Genomic DNA, 22,391 nt, shown 5'->3' with positions numbered 1-22,391 from the left:
CTATAACATGAAGTCGAAGGAACTGTCCGTAGAGCTCCGAGATAGAATTATGATGAGGCATATATCTGGGAAACTATTTCTAGTGTTGAAAGTTTCCAAGAGCACAGTGCTCTCCATCACTGGGAAATTGAAAAAATAGGCAAGGAGGACCTTGGTTAGGGAGATGACCAAGAACACAATGACCACTCTGACAGAACTACAGAGTTCCTTGACTGAGATGCGAGAAACTGCCAGAAGGACAGCCGTCTATACAGCACTTCACCAATCTGGGCTTTATGGGAGAGTAGCCCGACGGAAGCCACTCCTGAGAAAAAGGCACGACAGCATGCCTGGAGTTTGCAAAAAGGCACGAGAAAGACTCTGAGATCATAAGGCAAAAGATTTTGCGGTCTAATGAGACAAAAATGTAACTCTTTGGACTGAATGCAAAGCACTATGTCAGGAAAAAAACAGACACAGCTCATCACCTGTCTAACAACATCCCTACCGTGAAGCACGGTGGTTGACAGCATCATGCTATGGGGAGGCTTTTCAGTGGCAGGGACTGGGAGACTGGCAACGCTGGAATGGCTTCAGAACAAGAATGTTAAAGTCCTTGAGTAGCCCAGCCAAAGCCCAGACTTCAATCCCATTGAAAATCTGTGGAAAGACTTGAAGATTGCTGTTCACCGCCGTTCCCCATCTAACTTAACAGAGCATTAGAAAATCTGCAAGGAAGAATGGGAGAAAATGCCCAAATCAAGATGTGCAGATGATACAGACATACCCAAGACCACTCAAAGCTGTAATCTCTGCCAAAAGTGCTTCTACAAAGTATTGACTCAGAGGTGTGAATACTTATGCAAATGAGATACAGTATTTTGGAGCATGTAGCAAATAAAGTTTGATTTGATTTCTATATTTCATTTTCAATACATTTGCAAAAAATAAAATACATGTTTTCACTTTGTCATGATAGGGTATTGTGTGTAGATGGGTGAGAAAATCCATTTTGAATTCAGGCAGTAACACAACAAAATATGAAATAAGTTAAGGGGTATGAATACTTTCTGAAGGTACTGTATATGTGGTGTTCAGTTAGTATTAGTAGTGTTTAGTGCTCACTTCTTATCCATTTACACATGTGCAGTATTTACATTAGACAACCATGAACTGAAGTGAGGACAGCAACAACGATCCTAGTGTGTGTACGCACATTGCTTGGTGCATATCATCATAAAGCCTGGTCACGCACTGATGATTCTGTGAGGGACCAAGGTTGACGTCACTGGAGTCTGCTGATCAAAGCTGATAAGCAATTTGAAGAGACAATATTACTGTGCTAAATGGTTTGAATTACACAATGTCATGTTCATTGATTAGATTGATTGTGGAAGGGACAAATAATAGCTAACTAAGCTATACAATAATGAACCATCACAAACCACTTAATTTAGTGAAAATAAGTAACTGGAAAATATATATTAAAATACACCTGACTACAACTATCCATGTCTCTCCTCTTTTTCATGTCTATGGAGGTAGCAGAGTCAACAGCTTTTGAACATAAATTGATTATTTATTAATTGAAGAGAAAATTGTGTAAATTCACAGAGAAGATTCTTGCGTATGTAATTATTGGCATCCCTGAGAATCTTAAAATCTGCATTGACATTCTACTTTTTAAAGTGAATCACAGCTTAAGGAACTGTATTGTGACCTTGCACAGCGGGAACCTTGCCTGGTATTGGAAGCAAGTGTATCTTGTCCCCACGCACAGTGAAGAAGATGGTTTGGGAGGCAAAGAAAAAAGTTGGAGAACTACAGAACTTGGTTGCATCTTTGGGTCTCCAAATCTACAATTAGCTGCCTCCTCCAATAAGACGCTACCTCCATAACAGCCAATAGGCTCTTTGGAAGGGTTGGTGAGAAAAAAAGCATTAATGGAGAGCAACCAACAAATGTATTGGCAGTTGGATTGGAACCTGTGCTATGGTCAGATGACATGAAAATAGAGCTCTTTGGCCCCTCACCCCAGTGGTGGGTTTGGCATCTAAAGAAGGATGCATATGCAGAAAATAATCTCATACCTACTCTAAAATACAGTGGTGGATCTTTGATGTTATGGGGCTATTTTGCTAGACATTTTAGCCAAAAACCTGGTTGCCTCTGGCAGGAAGTCAAAACTTGTGGATCTTCGAGCAAGACAACCCCAAGCACACTTCAAAATCCACAAAGAAATGGTTAACAGACAACAAAAAATCTACATTTTGCATTGGCCATCTCAGTCTCCGGACTTGAACAACATTGAAAACCTATTGTTTGAATGGAAGAGGGCAGTCCATAAACGCAGACCAAAGGATATAAAGGATCTGGAAAAAATGTATGGAGGAATGGTCTAAGATCCATCCCAATGTGTTCTCCAAACTCATAAAACATTTTAGTGAAATTGTTTAGTGCCATAATCCTCGCAAGGGGAGGGCGCCGGAGTATTGATTACTTGTTAAACAACAAAATATCTTTCTCTGAGCAATTCTATAGTTAAATAAAGGCTAAATTTAAAAACAAATAAATATATTTATTTGTAAAAACTTTCCCATTTATTTGGAGCATACAATATAGCTCAGTACAGGTCTTTTTTTGTCATGAAGGGTGCCAATAACTTTGGACCCGAATGTATATCAAAACTGTTTAACAAGTGATTAACACATTTCCTTACAAAAATATAATTGATTTAGAGGGTAAATAATCAGATTTCTCAGGGCAAACAGTGACATGATTTTCCATACATCTTCTCTTTGCAATTAGTGTAGTAATACATTATACTAAAGCTGTATGATTAGTCAATACTCAATCACAACTGTCTAGACTCTATACAGACAGCATCAAAGAAACCAATAAATCTGCCAAATTAATATGCATATTAATAATCAAAACATTAAGGAAAGTAACAAACATAGGGAAAACAATTTCTATGGAAAAATATCTGATTGATGATCTTCATTTCCCTCTATTTTTGATTTGTGAAGATAGTCATAACATAACATCATTGCCATCTAGCTATAACCAATCATGAATTAATGCCGGACTACCAGAGATTCAAAGCAATGCAGAAGATGGTGAGGAAGAGATTACAAATAAGAATAAATAATTTCCTCTTGAAACAAACATCAACCAGTAACTATAACATGAAGCATAAGCAATCTCATACAGATAAGGAAATTGAGAACAATTCCTCTACAGTGCATTCCACAGCAATCTACAATCTTTTAGCCTGGTTCTCATTCAAAGTAAAAAACAATGTTAAAAAGCACTACAATCCCAACTTCAATAAAACCAAATGCTCAGAGTGGGACAAATTGAAACACTGCATTCGATTTGTAAATTATTTTTAAACCATCTTCCATACTTCCTACTAAAACAAGTGCAATTTAATTTTTGGAAGTTAACCTGGATCGCGAACGGGAGAAGGATTTAGAGCATGAGGGGGAGCGAGAGGTTGAGTGCATGGTGGGGTACTTCGATTGGTGATGGTCTTCTTGTGGGGAGGGAGACTTGGAGGCAGACTTGGCCCGATCTGTTTCCATTCTCTGTGGGGGTCGGGGAGCGAATCTGGGACTTCTTGCTGACAGACTTCTCTTTGGAGTGGCTTCTGGATTCCTGCTCAGACTTTACTTTAGACTAGCTCTTGGAGCGAGACATGCGGGTGTCGGAGTGAGAGCTGGATTTGATGCTCACTGAGCGGCTGCGAGACTTGTGGGAGTGAGAACAGGACTTCCTGGTGCGAGAACGTGAGCGGGACTTGGAACGCGATTTGAGTGACTTGGAGAGGGACTTCTTCCCAGATCTAGAACGGGATTTCTGGTTGGACCTGGAGCGAGAGCGGTGTGTACTACGAGACTGTGACCTGTGGAGAACAAATACACAAATTAAAACTAGTTGTGTTACAATGACATTTCCTCTCTGGGATAAACTAAGTATTCATCTATGTAACTACTCCAGCCATGTGAAGTGGAGTTCTTTGGCAGGGCAGTTTTCTTTCCGTAAGCGAGACCTGGAGTGGCTGCCAAAACTTCTGCTCCTGCTGCGAGAGTGATGTCTGCTCCGAGACCTGGGAGATCAAACACATTGTAAGCCTGGGTAACTAATCAGCTTTGGTACTAGAATGACAGCAAATTAAACATATCACCCCTTCCACAGGAGGGCCATAAGGACCCAACAGCTGCATTATGTGGTAGGCCCAGGACTATCCTGACCAGAAGCAGCTGCCAGAGTAGGAGCGTCGGTGGCAAGGCTTGTCCTCCACCAGGCAGATCTTCCTCCAGTTGATGTTGGTGCCATCCAGCTTGTCCAGGGCCCTCATGTCCGAGCGGGAGCGGAACGCAATCACCCCCTCGTTGGGCCGCTCCTTATGAGCGTCGGCATATGTCACCTCAACCGGCCTGGCGCATGAAGTCCTGTCAACCAAAAATATATTGTATAAATTAATAACAGGCACATTTTTTTGTGCTTGAAACAAATAACTTGTTCTGACCCGTTTTCAGCTGCATGGACTGGAGGTTGTCCACAATAAGGCGGTAGTCTGTGCGTACAGGTGGCCCATACTTTTCCCGGCCAGTGGGGCTTCGGCTGCTGTAACCACTACCGTCTTTAAAAGAACATGGACAAGACCGTCAGTCAGTATGGCACAGCGGGGGTGAAAACTCATGGGGTCTACTAGAACTGGTCCTTGGACTTTTATTCCTATGTGGACCTATTTTTCACCTTTATTTAACCAGGTAGGATAGTTGAGAACAAGTTCTCATTTACAACTGCGACCTGGCCAAGATAAAGCAAAGCAGTGTGACACAAAAACAACAGCACAGTTACATATGGAATAAACAAGCATACAGTCAATAACACAATAGAAAAGAAAAGGTCTATATACAGTGTGCACAAATGGAGTAAGGAGGTAAGGCAATAAATAGGCCATAGTAGCAAGTAATTACAATTTAGCAAATTAACACTGGAGTGATAGATGTGCAGATGATGATGTGCAAGTAGAAATACTGGTGTGCAAAAGAGCAGAAAAGTAAATAAAAACAATATGAGGATGAGGTAGGTAGATTGGGTGGGCTATTTACAGATGGACTATGTACAGTTGCAGCGATTGGTAAGCTGCTCAGATAGCTGATGTTTAAAGTCAGTGAGGGAAATATAAGTCTCCAGCTTCAGCAATTTTTGCAATTCGTTCCAGTCATTGGCAGCAGAGACCTGGAAGGAAAGGCGGCCAAAGTAGGTGTTGGCTTTGGGGATGACCAGTGAGATATACCTGCTGGAGCGCGTGCGGGTGGGTGTTGTTATCGTGACCAGTGAGCTGAGATAAGGCGGAGCTTTACATAGCATAGACCTATAGATGACCTGGAGCCAGTGGGTCTGGCGACGAATATGTAGCGAGGGCCAGCCGACGAGAGCGTACAGGTCGCAGTGGTGGGTGGTATATGGGGCTTTGGTGACAAAACAGATGGCACTGTGATAGCAAACTGGATGCGGTCTGAGTAGAGTGTTGGGGGCTATTTTGTAAATGACATCGCCGAAGTCGAGGATCAGTAGGATAGTCAGTTTTACTAAGGTATGTTTGGCGGCGTGAGTGAAGGAGGCTTTGTTGCGAAATAGGAAGCAGATTCTAGATTTAATTGTGGATTGGAGATGCTTAATATGAGTCTGGAAGGAGAGTTTACAGTCTAGCCAGACACCTAGGTATTTGTAGTTGTCCGCATATTCTAAGTCAGAACCGTCCAGAGTAGTGATGCTAGTCAGGCGGGCGGGTGCGGGCAGCGAACGGTTGAAAAGCATGCATTTAGTTTTACTAGCGTTTAAGAGCAGTTGGAAGCCACGGAAGGAGTGTTGTATGGCATTGAAGCTCGTTTGGAGGTTTGTTAACACAGTGTCCAAAGAAGGGCCTGATGTATACATAATGGTTTAGTCTGCGTAGAGGTGGATCAGGGAATCACCTGCCGCAAGAGCGACGTCGTTGATATATACAGAGAAAAGAGTCGGCCCGAGAATTGAACCCTGTGGTACCCCCATAGAGACTGCCAGAGGTCCGGACAACAGGCCACTAGCTCCCTAACATGATTGTACTAATGAGTAATGAGGTCTAACATTGCCTTGGTAGAGGTAGTAACACATTCAGCCAATGTCCATCTGAGCATCAAAACAGTCACAGGGAATGGACAGCATTCCTGCTCTTTGCATACAAGCTCAAGAAGAGAAATGCCTATTTCCTTGATTCAACCTCAATTTAACATTTATTTTGCTGTATAAAATACAAAAAAAGTAAACATCACATCAACCAAACAACAATACTAAAAAAGAGGGGTATCTACGACTACCAACTGATACCATAGAAGCTGACAGAAATCTACCACTGTACAGATATCCTATGACTTACAATGGATGCAAACTGCTCTCGTTTAATAGTTAGCTAACATACAACATGTTTTTTTGGCTTTAACCTTTTGCGATATTTATTTTTTAAACAGAAAAACCAATGGGATTCCTCACCATCACCTTTGTCTATTGGCAAAAGGCTGCCGTCATCATGGCTTCCGGTAAGGTCAGCCAAGAGGTCATACGTCAAAGGTCACACACACATTAAGGTGAAAGCCAAGGCAAAACGGGACAGGCAGTCATCTTCGCCTCAAGGAACACGAACTCATGCCTGCAGTGGCCTCTTTCAAATTGAAACATGAAGGACTTTGTTAATGTTGAAGTCAAATGATATACTGAACATATTGCATCTTCATATATCCTTTAGTTTACATCACAGTTGGGCTGTTTACACACACACAAATAAAAAAGACTATTGAGTGTGTTCCAATGCCATAAAGCAAGCAACACAGCTGAAATTTAAACACCACATCTAACACCTCCAACCCAAACCCTAGTGTTCAACAACAGCATCAAATTGTGTTTTTCACGGGATAAAAGATCAGCAATGGCTTGAGAGGAAATTTCAGCAAACAAGACATTGCATACATACAAAACACTTTCTAACATTTAATGAAGCTGCAAGTAAGCATTTTGTTGGATGGATGGATACCATGCGTACCCGTACATACAACTAATACAACTTGAAACAATGTTGTGCTTGATTCAAATTGAATTTATATGGCTACAGAGGTATTATTTCAGTGGGCCTCCAAATTGCAAGGAACAGCCACAGAGAATAATCTAGTATCATTGGAAGAGCTATCGAAGTGTTGTGTTCATGACTTCACTGCCCCCTGCTGGAACTCCCCGTCATCATACCTGAGAAAAAAGTATGATGCATTTATACAAACGTAGAGAGTACACTTACTACGCCCACCTCCGCCACTATAACCCCCACCACCACGGTCCTTGCGTGGACCACGAGCATGCTCAATGATGACTCGTTCTCCGCAAAGGTTTTTACCGTTTAGCAAATAAACTGCGTCGTCGGCGTCACGCGTGTCATCGAACTCCATAAAGCCGTACCTGCAACATTAGATCGTGCGTGAGCGAGAAGACGGAGCAATGCTGACGACGGGTCAGTAGGTCTACTGTGTTGGCTAAATGTCAACAACAACAGCTGACAATCCAGCTACTAGTCAGCAGTCGCCAATTCGCCCATGCTAGCTAGCGTTACTGTTAGCTAGCTAGCAACTTAGCCATTCTTCAGATCAACCTCCAGTAACTTCTAAAAAACATATGGATCTCTTCCTCACGAACATGATAACTCAATCTGCCGACGTACATACGCGGCAATATTTGTAATAATATCCCCGAGTTTTTCAAGCTAATCGTAAAGTGTGCATTAAATTCTTCTTCTATGGTATTATGGGGTCTGGAAATGTGTTAAAGGTGCATGCTGCCACCTACTGTACGGGTGGTAAACGATAGAAAACATACCCATTGTATGAAAGGGGCGAAAAAACGACATCATCCAAAATACAAAAATAGAGACATTAAAAAACATTCCACTCCTGCAGTCACATTCCAATTCAAGACATCCCTACACAGGCTCAACCCAAAAAGCGTTCTGCTGCAAATTTCCTCCGATTTTTTTCTTCCTTTGTGCTGTGCAGTTTATGAGCATTGCAATAAATGCTACAAAGTCTACCCTTTTCTCATGTAATATATCCAGGAGAGAACGACTGCCCTCTCTCATTGAAGTCACGGAAGTTCAAGGCCGACCGTGGTACTGCATGCATTGTTAGCAGAAAACAGGATCGCCCAAAATAGTGAATGGAAAAATGTCAATCTTCTGTAAACAAAATGTTTAGAGGACACTCGTGGTACCAGTAATACACCCGATGTATGTCCTTGAACCGATTATTATAGAATTGCACACAGAATAAGTTATAAGGATAATTTAGTTGCTAATGGCAGCCTGCATCACCCCGGACGGCCTTCAACTTGAGTTATGTATGCTATGTTCAAAACAACTGGAAACTCTGAAATCTGAGACTTCCGACATCATTGTGTTCAATGCAACTGGGAACTTGGGGGAAAAAACGAGCTCTGAGTGGGAAAAAACTCTCAATAACAAGTTGGAAACTCTGGCATCTTTCTAGATCTGACTTTCCGGCCTTTTATCAGAGTTCCCAGTTGTCTTGAAAGCAACATTACTCAATGAGAGGGCTAGCCTGGAACAACACTTCCTGGAGTAGCTCAAACTGCGCATGTTATTTCTCCATGAGACGCCATCTTAACTGACTTAATTTGGCTTCAATGTGCTATTGAGTTTTCACATAGGAATGAATGGTGTCACGTGATTGATGTTTTTGTCTATTCATAAATACCGTCATTAAATATATCAGGATCCTCAAATTGCTGAGGAAAAAAAACAATCACTGGTGCAGTCTCAATTACCATTGCGCCTTCAACGCCACTCGCTTCTTCCACTCTTCTCACCACCTCCAAACGACCTCTGTCTCCTTCACACTAACAAGGCAATCCAGGGACTCAGGCGCATGCTCGCCACCACAGTTGCAGCATATAACCTCAGCTGGCATACGATATTCACCCGTTTTGCATACACTTGGTACATGCTCAAATCTTTTGCATTCATCACACTGGATGGGCTTGTGCACAAAAGCTGTTAAAGGTTATGTCATAAAGCCTGACTCATCAAAAAACAATACTATGGATGAAGTGGGTTTCCTTACTCCATCCACTATACAGGTCAGTCGACGTGCACCAATCACTTCACCTCCTTCTTCTTCAGGTATATCATCTGCATCCACTTCATGGCAACCCAAGAGATAACCACTTTATTAAGAGGCTTCAAAAATCCAAACACAAAACATTCCATAAAAAAATATTTGAGGCGCAAAGCGCACTTCTTCTGTTCCGCGAACACACAACAAATATATACTTATCTATAGTATAAATAATTCAGTTGACTTTCTCTCCAACTCTGCTTTTGAATGAGCACACCTCTGGAGCACACAAAACCATTTGGGACTCTTAATTAATGGAAGAGAAACTAAGAGAGGCCCTTTAGAAGGAGCTGGTTGAACTCTGGGGAGTTGCAGAACCACCACCGACAGAGAGGAAGCTGGCCTTGCGACTACATAAACAGGGACATAAGGCAACAGCACAGAGTGAACAGCACACATGAGATATGATATGAGTGTACCCAGGGGACTTTCCGGACCAGAACACAGAGTGAGAATGAACTCATAAAGGAGACGAGGGAGACTCATTAAAGGATGACATTTATTTCATTCTTCATTTTCTATACAGCTTTACAGATATCTATATACACATCTGATTCTTCAGATAAACCAAACTAAGAGATTATTGGAAAGCATTGATTGCCCACATCCTCTGACACTTAACACCATGCCGAAGGGGGTGAACCATAAAATAAATAATACACACGCAGATGTAAGCACACAAAGACACACACACACACAATCTTAAGGGTTCCATCGTTGACATGTAGTCTGGTCTCAGATCTGTTTGTGTGGCTTCTATAAGCCCTGTGAGGGCAGGAATAAAACAGGGTTGATGAAGGGACTCTCGGCATCAGGAAGGCATGTGCTTTTGGACGATGAGAGAGACTGACTGGAATACAGAGATATGAACTATCATATAACATTTATACTATTATCTTCAGCCCAGACGCACACACCAATTCAACTAACAATAGTTATAATCAATAATAATAATTTGTCCTCCAATGTTTACATATATACATATGCATCACACTCAGATAAACATTAATTGTATGATCAAATTCCCTTAAATTTTATTTTAAAAATCACTAATTTCATGCTCCTTCTCTAGGATACTATACAGACTGGCAGACCAATCTGTGGCCAGAATCAGTGCAAAAAAGTTTTTTCCTACAATACGTCATCTTTTCAGTCAGGCATATCCCACTGCCCCTGTCCCTCTTAACTTTGGTGTGATCACCAGAATGGGGTTTCTCAGCTCAATGAACTATAGGAACAGGAGTTTTTCCTAACTACATGAACTGACCAGGAATAACTCCTGGCAGATGACCTTTTGACCCTCAATCAGTGTTTGAGCATCAGTTCCTCATTCACTCGGTCCTGTAACAGTCGGCTCAGTAGCAGGGCTTCAGGGGCCTGTCACAGCAGCACAGAGTGGCTGGCTCTAACAGGCCTCTAACAACAGTAGCTACAGCTGCATACCTTCTCCACAGACACTGGGAACAGCAGCAAAGCAGTCTCCCATCAGGAGAAATGTACATTTCCAGGTTAGGGGTCAGGAGATAAAGGTCATGGGTTATTGATGAGGGAAGGGTGACGTGTATATGAAGAGTCAAAACATCAACTGTTTGTAAATGCTTTAAACACCAGCAGACGATTCATGCAATGAAGGAATCTACTGATCGTTTACATACGGTATGCTTCTGTAGGAGGGGTGAATGAATAACGGGTACAGAAGACATAGCTTCTGTAGGATGGGTGAATGAATAACGGGTACAGAAGACATAGCTTCTGTAGGATGGGTGAATGAATAACGGGTACAGAAGACATAGCTTCTGTAGGATGGGTGAATGAATAACAGGTACAGAAGACATAGCTTCTGTAGGATGGGTGAATGAATAATGGGTACAGAAGGCCTATGTCTCTGTTTATGTGAATGCAGTCAGGGTACTCAATGTCTATCTGAAGAGACTAGTGTCTATGGGAATAGCATCTATTTATGATATACACGTCTATCTGCACAACACCTCCCACACTAGCATGGTTACCCAGGTAGATGGAGATGCAGGATTAAGTGAAAGTTAGCCGCCTGAGATAGAGGGGTTATTTCAGCGCTGGGTAAATAAATTAGGATAGAGAGCTCAGGTCTTCTTCTGTTGCCTCCTTAGCTCAGCAGAGCAGTTCTATGAGAAACACTGGTGTACATCCCTGGGACTGATATGAGAGGAGTCTGAAGATGAAGACGAACATAGCTTTACCCCAGCATCCCAACCCTACTTCCCAACCCAAGCATACCCACCCGTCTCCTACCCTCGACCCTGGACAGAAGGCATGCAGGGACAACCTGAGAGTTGATATCGTAAACATCAAGTAATGGAACATTCCAAATGGTCCCTGGAGCGTTGTTTGGAGCGTTGTTTTGAATGGTAATGTCTGTTCTAGTCCATCTGAATCTTTATGCAGGGGCGCTGGGGCAGATAGAGCAGGGTGAGACTCATGCCTTAGTAAATACATAAGTAAGTAAATAAGTAACACTTGCAGTAGCAGCAGCAGCAGTATAATCTTAAAAACATAATCAGACCAAACGGAGATTCAATGTAACATTAGAAGACTCATCAGGTCACATTGTCAGACCAAAATGAGATATCTGAGCCCAATGAAGTCAGAGGGTCTGTCAGTTCAGCGTGTCTTTCACCTCCCAGGGAAACACTGATTATGTTCCAGAATCCTGCCCACTCGCCCGTTAATCAGTCCCCTTTTCCCTTTCCATGCTTTCTCAACCCCTCCTCTCTTCTTAAGGGGGGGTGAGGAGGGAGGGATGGAGGGGGGCTGACCGTGTAATGAGGGGAGAATAGTAGTCTGTGAGCTTCAGTGGTCTCCTGTCTCTCCCTGGGTCAACAGAAGGGTGAGGGTTGAGGGGTCAGGGTGAGAGATTAGGGATGAGGGATCAAGGGTGAGGGATCAGGGTTGATGCTCGCATAGTGCCTTCTGCAATATCTGTCGGTAAGCTGTGAATCTCTGCTCCACCAATCGCACACGCTCAGTCTCCTCCTTCTCCAGAATCACCAGGAAGTTCTGCAGCTCAGGAACTGAAAACGCATGCCACTGAGAGGAAGAGAGAGAGAGAGAGAGAGAGAGAGAGAGAGAGAGAGAGAGAGAGAGAGAAAGAGAGAGAGATATATTAGTGATATTAAAGAGAATGGTTTTAGGACACACAGTATGTGTGTGTATGTGCATGTGTGTGTGTGTTTGTCTTACCTCAACCTCTCCGGTCTCGTTCTCCTTGAGGACAAAGCTGAGCAGCTCAGGGTCTGGCCCTGCCACCAGTCTCAGAGAGAGAGGATACTCCACCAGAGGAAGTTTCTGGAACAGATCTACTCAGACACACAGCAAAGGAAAGACACATCAGGTTCCACGTCCAGGCTATTAGCATATTATCAGATATCTTCAGACCTACACTCAGTAGGACCAGAATGTATATGTGTATATAACTCACCCTGTCCATCGCGGTGTGTCTGTCTGTACAGGGCAAACTTGCGTGGGTTATCCAGCACCATAAATTTCTTCAGCAGGCCCTGTATGACCTCCCTGACTGTGGTAGTACTACTAATGTGGAGTTGCTTCGCACAGTCACTGGGAAGGTAGAACGACGTCCGCTTGTCACTCAACCCCGCTCCCTCCCCCTCCTGGCCCTCTGACACCGTCATTGGCCGACCGCGTCTGTCTGGCTTGCCTGACTGTTCCTCTAATCCCGCACCCTCCACAGCAAGCACCGTGACTGGCCGACTCAGCCTGAGGTGGACCTTAATGAAGCCAGTGTACAAACCATCAGCAGCCTGAGTGCGAGAGAGAGAGAGTGAGAGAGAGTAAGATGCCTGTGTGTCAATTTTGGTAAATTCAGATTCAATACTTCACACTAGTACCTATGTGTATATGTAACGTGTTGTAGCACTCACCAGTTTCATGCCATTCTCTGAGACGTTAGAGTTGTAGTCCTCTATCCTGGCCCGCACCTCTTTCTCTGACAGAGCCTTGGGCCCTGCCTCCTGTTCCTCTTTGACCTCATTCTGCTGAAACACACAGAGAGATTCAGACAACAGGCTGTGTGAGAAACAGGAACTGCAGTATAGGGGGAAGTTGAGAAAGAGAGCAGTCATTTTGACTTAGACCCGAGGACACCTTGACTTCCTCTCGGATGGTTTCATGACGTTTCCCCTCATTCGGCTGCTATCACTCTAAACAGCAGAGGGTGCTAACACACTGACACAGGAGTTTCCACTCTCTCTCAAGCACACACACACACACACACACACACACACACACACACACACACACACACACACACACACACACACACACACACACACACACACACACACACACACACACACACACACACACACACACACACACACACCACTGACTTCTGGACATTGCCTATTGGGCTATAACATTTATAGAATGTTGCGTGACTTCATTTTTGTCTCCCTCTCCCCTCCTCCCTTCATTCTCCCTGCCCTCCTCCCTCCTCCCTCCTCCTCCCCAACCCATCCTCTTCCTCCCCTCCACATCCTCCTCCCCTCCCTCCCTTCATTCTCCCTGCCCTTCTCCCTCCTCCCTGCTCCTCCCCAACCCATTCTCTTCCTCCCCTCCCTCCCCTATTCTCCTTCCCCTCAACCTGTCCTCCCTCCCTCCTCCTCCCTACCCTCCACTCATCCTCCCTCCCTCCACTAATCCATCCATCCTCCCTCCCCCTACCCTCCACCTGTCCTCCCCACCTGTTCTCCCTCCCCTCCCCCTTCTCCCCCTTCTCCTCCATTTGTTCTCCCTTCCCCCGTCCTCCTCCTCCTCACCTCCCTCCACCCATCCTCCTAAACCCAGCATGACTGTCTACCTCTGTGTCACTCTTTTTCTCTCCCTCTCCCTTCCCACTCTCAGACACAGTCAATGTGACAGCTCCAATCTCTCCCACTGCTAGAGCCACGGAAAAGCACAAAACTCCACCTCCCCCATGCAGTGTGACTGTAGGACTCATCTTGAGACTCACTCATCATGAGGTTAGGGGAGAGAAGGGAGAATGAGAATGGGGGAGAGAAGGAGAGATGAGGAGGGAAGAGTGGAGGCATGGTTGCTGAGCAACACAGAGTTTGACTGGGTTATTTCTAGATGCATCCTCTGATGCTGTTTTGCTTCTTCTCCTCCTTTTCACTCTCTTCTTCTGGGACTTCGGTGGTGTGAGAGAGAGAGAGAGGGGCAGACCGAGAGAGATAGAGATGGATCGAGAATGCAGAGCAGGAATCATTTATGTATGGGAGTCCTCAGGGCGTGAGGGGAGCGTGTCTGCTTCATTCAGTACAGTCGCCTTGTCCATTGTGTGTGTGCAGCATATCTTTGCTTGCATAAGCAGAGACAGGGAGCAGGATCAGTCTGAACAGGATGTTGTCTCTCATTTCTTCACTCTGCTCCTCTCCTCCACCATGAATATGAACAAGGACATCTTCTTGGGTGGAGAAGACATGTCTGTTGTGTGTTCAGTGTGTGTGCGGCACCTTTCCATGGCAGGGTTTAATGTGCGTGTGTGTGTGTATTTGTGTGTATTTATCTGAAGGAATGAAGTGAGAATGCAGAGGGAGTTCGGGCAAACTGGTCTAAATTAAAGGTCGACCGATTATTTTTTGTTGTTGTTGTAATAATGAAAATTACAACAATACTCAATGAACACTTATTTTAACTTAATATAATACATCAATAAAATCAATTTAGCCTCAAATAAAATGAAACATGTTCAATTGGGTTTAAATAATGCAAAAACAAAGTGTTGGAGAAGAAAGTAAAAGTGCAATATGTGCCATGTAAAAAAGCTAACGTTTAAGTTCCTTGCTCAGAACATGAGAACATATGAAAGCTGGTGGTTCCTTTTAACATGAGTCTTCGATATTCCCACGTAAGAAGTTTTAGGTTGTAGTTATTATAGGACTATTTCTCTCTATACCATTTGTACTTCATTAACCTTTGACTATTGGATGTTCTTATAGGCACTTTAGTATTGCCAGTGTAACAGTATAGCTTCCATCCCTCTCCTCGCTCCTACCTGGGCTCGAACCAGGAACACAACGACAACAGCCACCCTCGAAGCAGCGTTACCCATGCAGAGCAAGGTGAATAACTACTCCAAGTCTCAGAGTGAGTGACGTTTGAAACGCTATTAGCACGCACCCCGCTAACTAACTAGCTAGCCATTTCACATCGGTTACACCAGCCTAATCTCGGGAGTTGATAGGCTTGAAGCACAGCGAAGAGCTTCTGGCAAAACGCAGGAAAGTGCTGTTTGAATGAATGCTTACGAGCCTGCTGGTGCCTACCACCGCTCAGTCAGACTGCTCTATCAAATCATAGACTTAGTTATAACATAATAACACACAGAAATACGAGCCTTAGGTCATTAATATGGTCGAATCCGGAAACTATCATCTCGAAAACAAGACGTTTATTCTTTCAGTGAAATACGGAACCGTTCCGTATTTTATCTAACGGGTGGCATCCATAAGTCTAAATATTCCTGTTACATTGCACAACCTTCAATGTTATGTCATAGTTACGTAAAAATATTGCAAATTAGGCGGCCCAAACTGTTGCATATACACTGACTCTGCGTGCAATGAACGCAAGAGAACTGACACAATTTCACCTGGTTAATATTGCCTGCTAACCTGGATTTCTTTTAGCTAAATATGCAGGTTTAAAAATATATACTTCTGTGTATTGATTTTAAGAAAGGCATTGATGTTTATGGTTAGGTACACGTTGGAGCAACGATACGCACCTCATCGATTATATGCAACGCAGGACACGCTAGATAAACTAGTAATATCATCAACCATGTGTAGTTAACTAGTGATTATGATTGATTGATTTTTATAAGATAAGTTTAATGCTAGCTAGCAACTTACCTTTGCTTCTACTGCATTCGCGTAACAGGCAGGCTCCTCGTGGAGTGCAATGTAATCAGGTGGTTAGAGCGTTGGACTAGTTAACTAAGGTTGCAAGATTGAATCCCCCGAGCTGACAAGGTAAAAATCTGTCGTTCTGCCCCTGAACGAGGCAGTTAACCCACCGTTCCTAGGCCGTCATTGAAAATAAGAATGTGTTCTTAACTGACTTGCCTAGTTAAATAAAGGATAAATAAAGGTGTAAAAAAAACGGCCAAATCGGTGTCCAAAAATACTGATTTCCGATTGTTATGAAAACTTGAAATCGGCCCTAATTAATCGGCCATTCTGATTAATCGGTCGACCTCTAGTCTAAATGTCAGAAACTGACCATTTCTAAAGGACCACGAGACTAAACACCACTTTAACACAAAGACAGTTTACAGTTTAGTCATTTAGCAGACGTTGTTATCCAGAGTGACTTGCTCAATGACACGTCAACAGATCTTTCACCTATTCAGGTCGGGGACTCAAACCAGCAACCCTTCAATTACTAGTCCAATGTTCTTAAACCACTAGGCTACCTGGTGCCCCCAAATACCTTGAAACAGCATGAAAATCCCTGTGACACAGAAGCTAGAGGATTGGCACAGCATTATTATGCATTATAACACAATGTCTGCAGTTAGTGTGCATATTCATATAGCTTGCTATTTGGCATAGAGAAGCACTTTGAAGACGCACACCTGCCTCACACATAGGCCTACATCTGTCTGAATACAGATGTGCTTGGAGGAATGTGTGTGGTGGATTCAAGGGTCACCGTTGAAAAATCCTCCTTCACTACTTCTTAGTTCTTGAAAACAATCAAATCTCTCAGGAATTCCTGTGTTTGTGTCTTAATGTTTGCTAGCTGCTAAATATAGTGCCTTCCCTCCCCTTTGTGTATTCCTATAGAAGAGAGAGTGACAATGGAGTAGTAGGACAATACTGACCCTTCACCCTTGCCGGTCCACAGCCCACCACACCCACACAGAGCTCAGGGACAGAGAAAGTGAACCAGGAGAGAAGACCCACAACCAGACCCACAGGGCTCCCAGGAACATCCCCAGTCAGGGAAAGTGCACATGACATGGCTCACACATGAGATGCTGCTGTTGTTCTCACGTTGACAGGATCAGACAGGGAAGGTCATGTGATCACTCAGGGGGATGTCACAGCGGGCAGACACACACACACACACACACAATCATGCAATCCATGGCCCACCCTGTTTTGACTGGACAACTGTCTGACCTTAACTGTCTGAGCGGGATGGTGATTTAGCTTTACAAGAGATACAGAGGAGACCTCTAAACACATACTTCCAGACACAGCACAGACCAGCAGATTACACTTCACACAGCTAGGGAACATTCTAGAACCCCTCAATGGGAAAACAGTGTCATCCGAGGCTGCAGTGTCACCCCAGAAACACCACGAACAGATTCAGGCCTTTTACTGTAGCCTATGCGCCACACACACATTCAACATTTACTCAACTTTCCCCACAACCGTAATAATGTAAGTGAAGTGATACAGAAAGTTCCAGCACTTCAGTGTCTGTGAGCATATGTGTCATGATACTTGACTACCTAACTCTAACCTGAGCTGCACTCTCTTCTCAGACTGCGTCTCAGAACGTCAGTTCGACACGTCATCTTTACCGTAGCAACACCAAATTCCTCTTGCGGTATGATGGCGGTCTACCAAACCATTGATCCCTGAGCAAACTGCTGCGGTAGAAGAAGCACACAGGAGAGGAGACACACTTAGCTCCCCATCTCTCTGATAGCCAAATTAACTACTGTAGATGAGCTGTCACAGCTGAGATAACAATGAGCAGTGAAGATTACATTAGACAGGGAGGGAGGGATGGATGGAGAAAGATTGGGAGATGAGAGTGGTGTGAAGAGACAGGCACAACTCTGTGTGGAAGATATAACCCATGCCTCATTTCCTCTTTACCAGAAGGCAGATATCGTAGAACGTGGTTTTTGTGTTTCGTGGTGCATGCTTCTGGTTTCATACCTTCATTCAGTGTTATATCTGCCCCTCCCTCCATTCCAACCTCCAGTCCACCCTCATCCCACTCTCTTCTCCTGTTATCAGAAAGCGCCAGGCACAAATATACACACAGTCTCTCTCTGTATGTCTCTCCTTGCTTTACACCCAAACAGACGCCTCACAAGTCCTCGACTGGCAGCTTAATTAAATATTTGCCGAAAAACACCAGTCTCAACGTCAACAGTGAAGAGGCGACTCCAGGATGCTGGCCTTCTAAGCAGAGTTATAAAGAAAAAGCCATTCTCAGACTGGCCAATAAAAATAAGAGATTAAGATGGGCAAAATAACACAGACACTGGACAGAGGAACTCTGCCTAGAAGGCCAGCATCCCGGAGTCGCTTCTTCACTGTTGATGTTGAGACTGGTGTTTTTCTGGCCATTTTGAGCCTTTCTAAGGACATTTCTAAGTGACCCTAAACTTTTGAACGGTAGTGTGTATATATTTAAAAAATAATATAATGGCTGAGGAATAATAGTAGATCCTGACGTAGGGTTTCCCACATTATGGTCAAGGTTAGGGTTTGGATAGCTGATTCCAGATATGTGGCTGGCGCCATTGTAGACAACAGGAAGAGTAAAGTGACACACACAGGGGAGGACTGGCCATCTGGCATTTCGGGCAAATGTCAGACGGGAAGGTCAATTTTTAGCCCAGTGGGCCTGTCTAACTTGGGCTTTCAGCGCAAAATTATCCTTAGCTGGCTAATAACGGGGGCCTGGTGTGTTAAAAATGCCAGGGACTATTTTCAGTCCCAGTCCGCCCTTGCAACACAAACATTAGTGGATTATGTCAGAGAGTACAGGAAGACTGTGGTTTTCTTATATATTTGCGTGTCTGTTTTTCATATTCAATCGCTAGTGGGCGACAGGGTGGTTTTCCTGTACAGGGAGACTGTTTCTACAGAAGTACTAGAGCACAGCAATCATTCTTGCAGTATATGGGGAATTGGTACCTTTGTCATGGTTTAAGACTGGGTCTTTTGTTTTTGAGTCACAAGAGTCTCCACCCTGGCAACCCAAACTACACAAACACGGGCCGGGTCTGAATTATTTCGTGACTGTGATCTTTCCGAAACAGACAAACACGGGCCGGGTCTGAATTATTTTGTGACTGTGATCTTTCCGAAACCAGAGAGCAGAGGCACCGCGGGTATTAAGATAACACTGACAAAGGCCTCTGTGTAAGTGTCTGTGTAAGTGTCTGTGTATGATTGATTCTAAAACAACAGAATCTCTATGCCCTCTGTTCTAATCAGCAACAGTTTCCTCCATAGGCTGTAATATGTGTGGGTGTAGGTGTATGTGTGTATGTGTGGGTGTGTGTGCATGTACGAGTGTGTACAGTATGTGAGAGAGAAGGTATTGCAGTCCATTAAAAGCCTTGAGAACAGTCTCCCAGTGGGTGTGTGAGAGTAGAGTGTGGAGGCGTTTTCTGCACAAACATGTTGAACCCAGTGCCATTTATTTAAATCCATGGCTCTGGTAGTACCTACTATTCTGTAAATCTGCAGCTACACAGTTACAGTCCTATGTTATACAACTGACTACTATTCATATGAACTAACAAACAAGCCCCAAACATTCCCCTCTGGCGGAAGATGGCACCACCGCTGTGTAAAACTGAAAGTGTGTATATGTGTGTCGTGCGGAGTTCTAACTCAAAGCAGAATCAGTGAGATCCGCTGTTGCTACGGTTACCTTGTCCAGCTGAACTGTTCTAAGAGAAAAGAAAGGGAAAGAGAGAGGGAGAGAGAGAGCGAGCCCTTAGGAAAATCTCACAATCAAGGACAGGTGTGTGAATATGTAACTAACTATCCTGTTACTAAGGAAACAACAGCTGATGATACCATTAACATATTGCTCCTATATAGCCCTTTCAGATCTAAGCCATGAAAAATTGTCCAAGAGGGTCTCGCTCCTACAAGGCTGCATGGATAGCTGATTGATTATATGACAGAAGGAACACAGGCAGAAGGATCTCTGCCACACATGTAACCGGTGTGAAATGGCTAGCTAGTTTGCGGGGTGCGCGCTAATAGCGTTTCAATCAGTGACGTCACTCGCTCTGAGACCGTGAAGTAATTGTTCCCCTTGTTCTGCAAGGGCCGCGGGTTTTGTGGAGCGATGGGTAACGGTGCTTCGAGGGTATCAGTTGTTGATGTGTGCAGAGGGTCCCTAGTTCGAGCCCAGGTAGGGGTGAGGAGAGGGATGGAAGCTATACTGTTACATTGATGCTGTTGACCCGGATCACTGGTTGCTGCAGAAAAGTCAGAGGTCAAAAGGGGGGGTGAGTGTATCCGGTGTGAAATGGCTAGCTAGTTAGCGGTGTGCGCGCTAGTAGCATTTCAATCGGTGACGTCACTCGCTCTGAGACCGTGAGGTAGTTGTTCCCCTTGCTCTGCAAGGGCCGTGGCTTTTGTGGAGCGATAGGTAACAATGCTTCGTGGGAGATAGTAGGGGTGAGGAGATGAATGGTAGCAATACTGTTACACACACACACACACACACGCATGCATGTACATGCACACACACACACAGTAAAACAGGCGTGAGGTGTGCCTACAAGAGGTCTTCAAGGGTCCACCTGTACCCGAATACCGAGACCCAATCCGGGACCCGAGTGGGTCTGGATCCAGAATTCTAAATAATGTCACTGGTCTGGGTTGGATCTGATATGATTGTCACGGGTCTCGGGTATGTGTAACTTTAACTGACTTGTCCGGAAGGGACCGTACAGGTCCGAACATGACTGCTGCAGTAGACAGTTTATAATTTATACTGCTGCTCTCGCTTTTCACGAGAGTGGAGCTTGTTGTTGTTGTTGGCCAATCATCAAAGCGGCAATAGGCTACAGCCATATTGCCTTGTTCCTTGTGTGGCAAAAGATAGGACATATCTAATCAATGGAAGATGGAATTAAAAAAGACGGAATTAAAGTTAAAGGAGAAGGATAGGCTACAATAACCAAGAGCTAACAGGTAGGCTGCTACATATTCTGAATGGAGTTGTTGTGATTTGTAACTGTAGGATCAGAAAGCACATGCACTGCAACCTCAGTTAGCCTAGCTAGCTAACATTTGATGTAGTCAAGACAGGTACTACGTAATCATATTTGATGATAAATAACCTAGCTAGTTGTCCTCAGGTCCGTTCAGAACGTGTCTCTATATTTCCCAAAAATATTTATGCAAAGCCCCAGGTTCATTTTGGAACGGGTCCAACTTTTTGGACCTGTGAAGACCTCTAGTGCCTACTTCCTCTTAACTCAATGCTTCTCCTTTTTCAGCTGAATATTGTTGACATCAAAACTGACACAATCACTCCCTCCATCTCTTTATCTGTGTCGTACCTTAACCAGCTTTTTGGGCTGGCGGAAGAAGGTGGTCTTTGCGGTGAAGAAGGTGAAGTCTTCGCCCTCCTCGTCCAGACTGCAGTAGCCGCTGCTCATGCTGTTGCTGCCAGTCATTTAGGAGTTAAATACGAGCCCTCGGCTGCCTATAGACACCCAGCAGAGCCGCAGGAGGAAATCTGATTGTTCCCAAAGGGGGGATTCTCTGCCTGTAGAGGCATTCAGCAACACACACTGTTCACAATGCTCAGTCCTAGAGCCCTTCACATCCACAGCCAGTCCCTTGGTAGCTCAGTATATGGACACACACCACTAAAGCTCACGGTCCAAGTATTGCTCAGTTCTCTCAATACAAGCATCCCCTGCCGGTCGTTCACAGTCCTGTGTCTGTAGGTATCCAGATAGGCTTGGACTACAGGATCAGAGGTGAAGAGAGAGGAGAGGGGAGGTCGGCTTAGATTTGGGTCCGTACAGCGTTCCACCAGAGAGGCTTCAGGAAATCGGAGAGCGCGAGTAGAGATGTGTCACTTCCTCCTGTCATGTGTGCTCTGACACCGGTATCACACACACATGCCGGTGTCACAGAGTCAGAGTAGCAAAGCTTAGCCTCCAATTACAGCACTGCTCACCTGAGAATGCCCCACAGACACACATACTGCCCCCTCAACCCCCTCCTACCCTACCGCTGTGTGTACTGATCAGCTGATAAGAGCCGTGAATGGGTGCACACACACACACATTGCTCTAGCAGGCTACTGCTGCTTACCCATACAGGCACACGCTCACACATCAATTACTCTGACAGGCTCTCTCTCACACAAACACACTCTGATAGCTGT

General features: G+C 44.3%; 2 protein-coding genes across 11 annotated transcripts; both read right to left on the bottom strand.

Moving 5' to 3' along the window:
• Positions 1-1,579: 1,579 nt before the first annotated feature.
• Positions 1,580-7,844, bottom strand: LOC120059235 (serine/arginine-rich splicing factor 6-like). 10 transcript variants are annotated; one of them, XR_005478137.1, is made up of 5 exons: positions 7,418-7,844; positions 6,526-6,694; positions 4,169-4,627; positions 4,034-4,090; positions 1,580-3,886 (listed from the first exon to the last, which is right to left on the bottom strand). XR_005478137.1 is itself a non-coding variant. In XM_039008129.1 (5 exons), the coding sequence occupies exons 3-5, from the start codon at positions 4,340-4,342 to the stop codon at positions 3,661-3,663; spliced, it is 390 nt and encodes a 129-aa protein (XP_038864057.1). In that variant the 5' UTR covers positions 4,343-4,627; positions 6,526-6,694; positions 7,418-7,841; the 3' UTR covers positions 1,581-3,660. The 10 variants fall into 10 exon arrangements, 8 of the variants coding, with proteins under 8 accessions (XP_038864057.1, XP_038864064.1, XP_038864073.1 ...); XM_039008129.1 differs by having other exon boundaries at positions 1,581-3,886; positions 4,236-4,627; positions 7,418-7,841; XM_039008136.1 differs by having other exon boundaries at positions 1,581-3,886; positions 4,236-4,627; positions 6,532-6,694; positions 7,418-7,841.
• Positions 7,845-9,702: 1,858 nt separating this feature from the next.
• Positions 9,703-21,919, bottom strand: LOC120020425 (ras association domain-containing protein 5-like). Its single transcript, XM_038964086.1, has 5 exons — positions 21,553-21,919; positions 13,124-13,237; positions 12,664-13,003; positions 12,426-12,541; positions 9,703-12,272 (listed from the first exon to the last, which is right to left on the bottom strand). Exons 1-5 carry the CDS (start codon positions 21,667-21,669, stop codon positions 12,129-12,131), a joined length of 831 nt encoding a protein of 276 aa, XP_038820014.1. The 5' UTR covers positions 21,670-21,919; the 3' UTR covers positions 9,703-12,128.
• Between the last annotated feature and the right edge of the window lie 472 nt (positions 21,920-22,391).

The sequence above is a fragment of the Salvelinus namaycush genome, chromosome 2, assembly GCF_016432855.1.
Source record: "Salvelinus namaycush isolate Seneca chromosome 2, SaNama_1.0, whole genome shotgun sequence".
NCBI classification, from domain to species: domain Eukaryota; kingdom Metazoa; phylum Chordata; class Actinopteri; order Salmoniformes; family Salmonidae; genus Salvelinus; species Salvelinus namaycush.
This window is presented reverse-complemented; position numbering and strand designations above follow the sequence as displayed.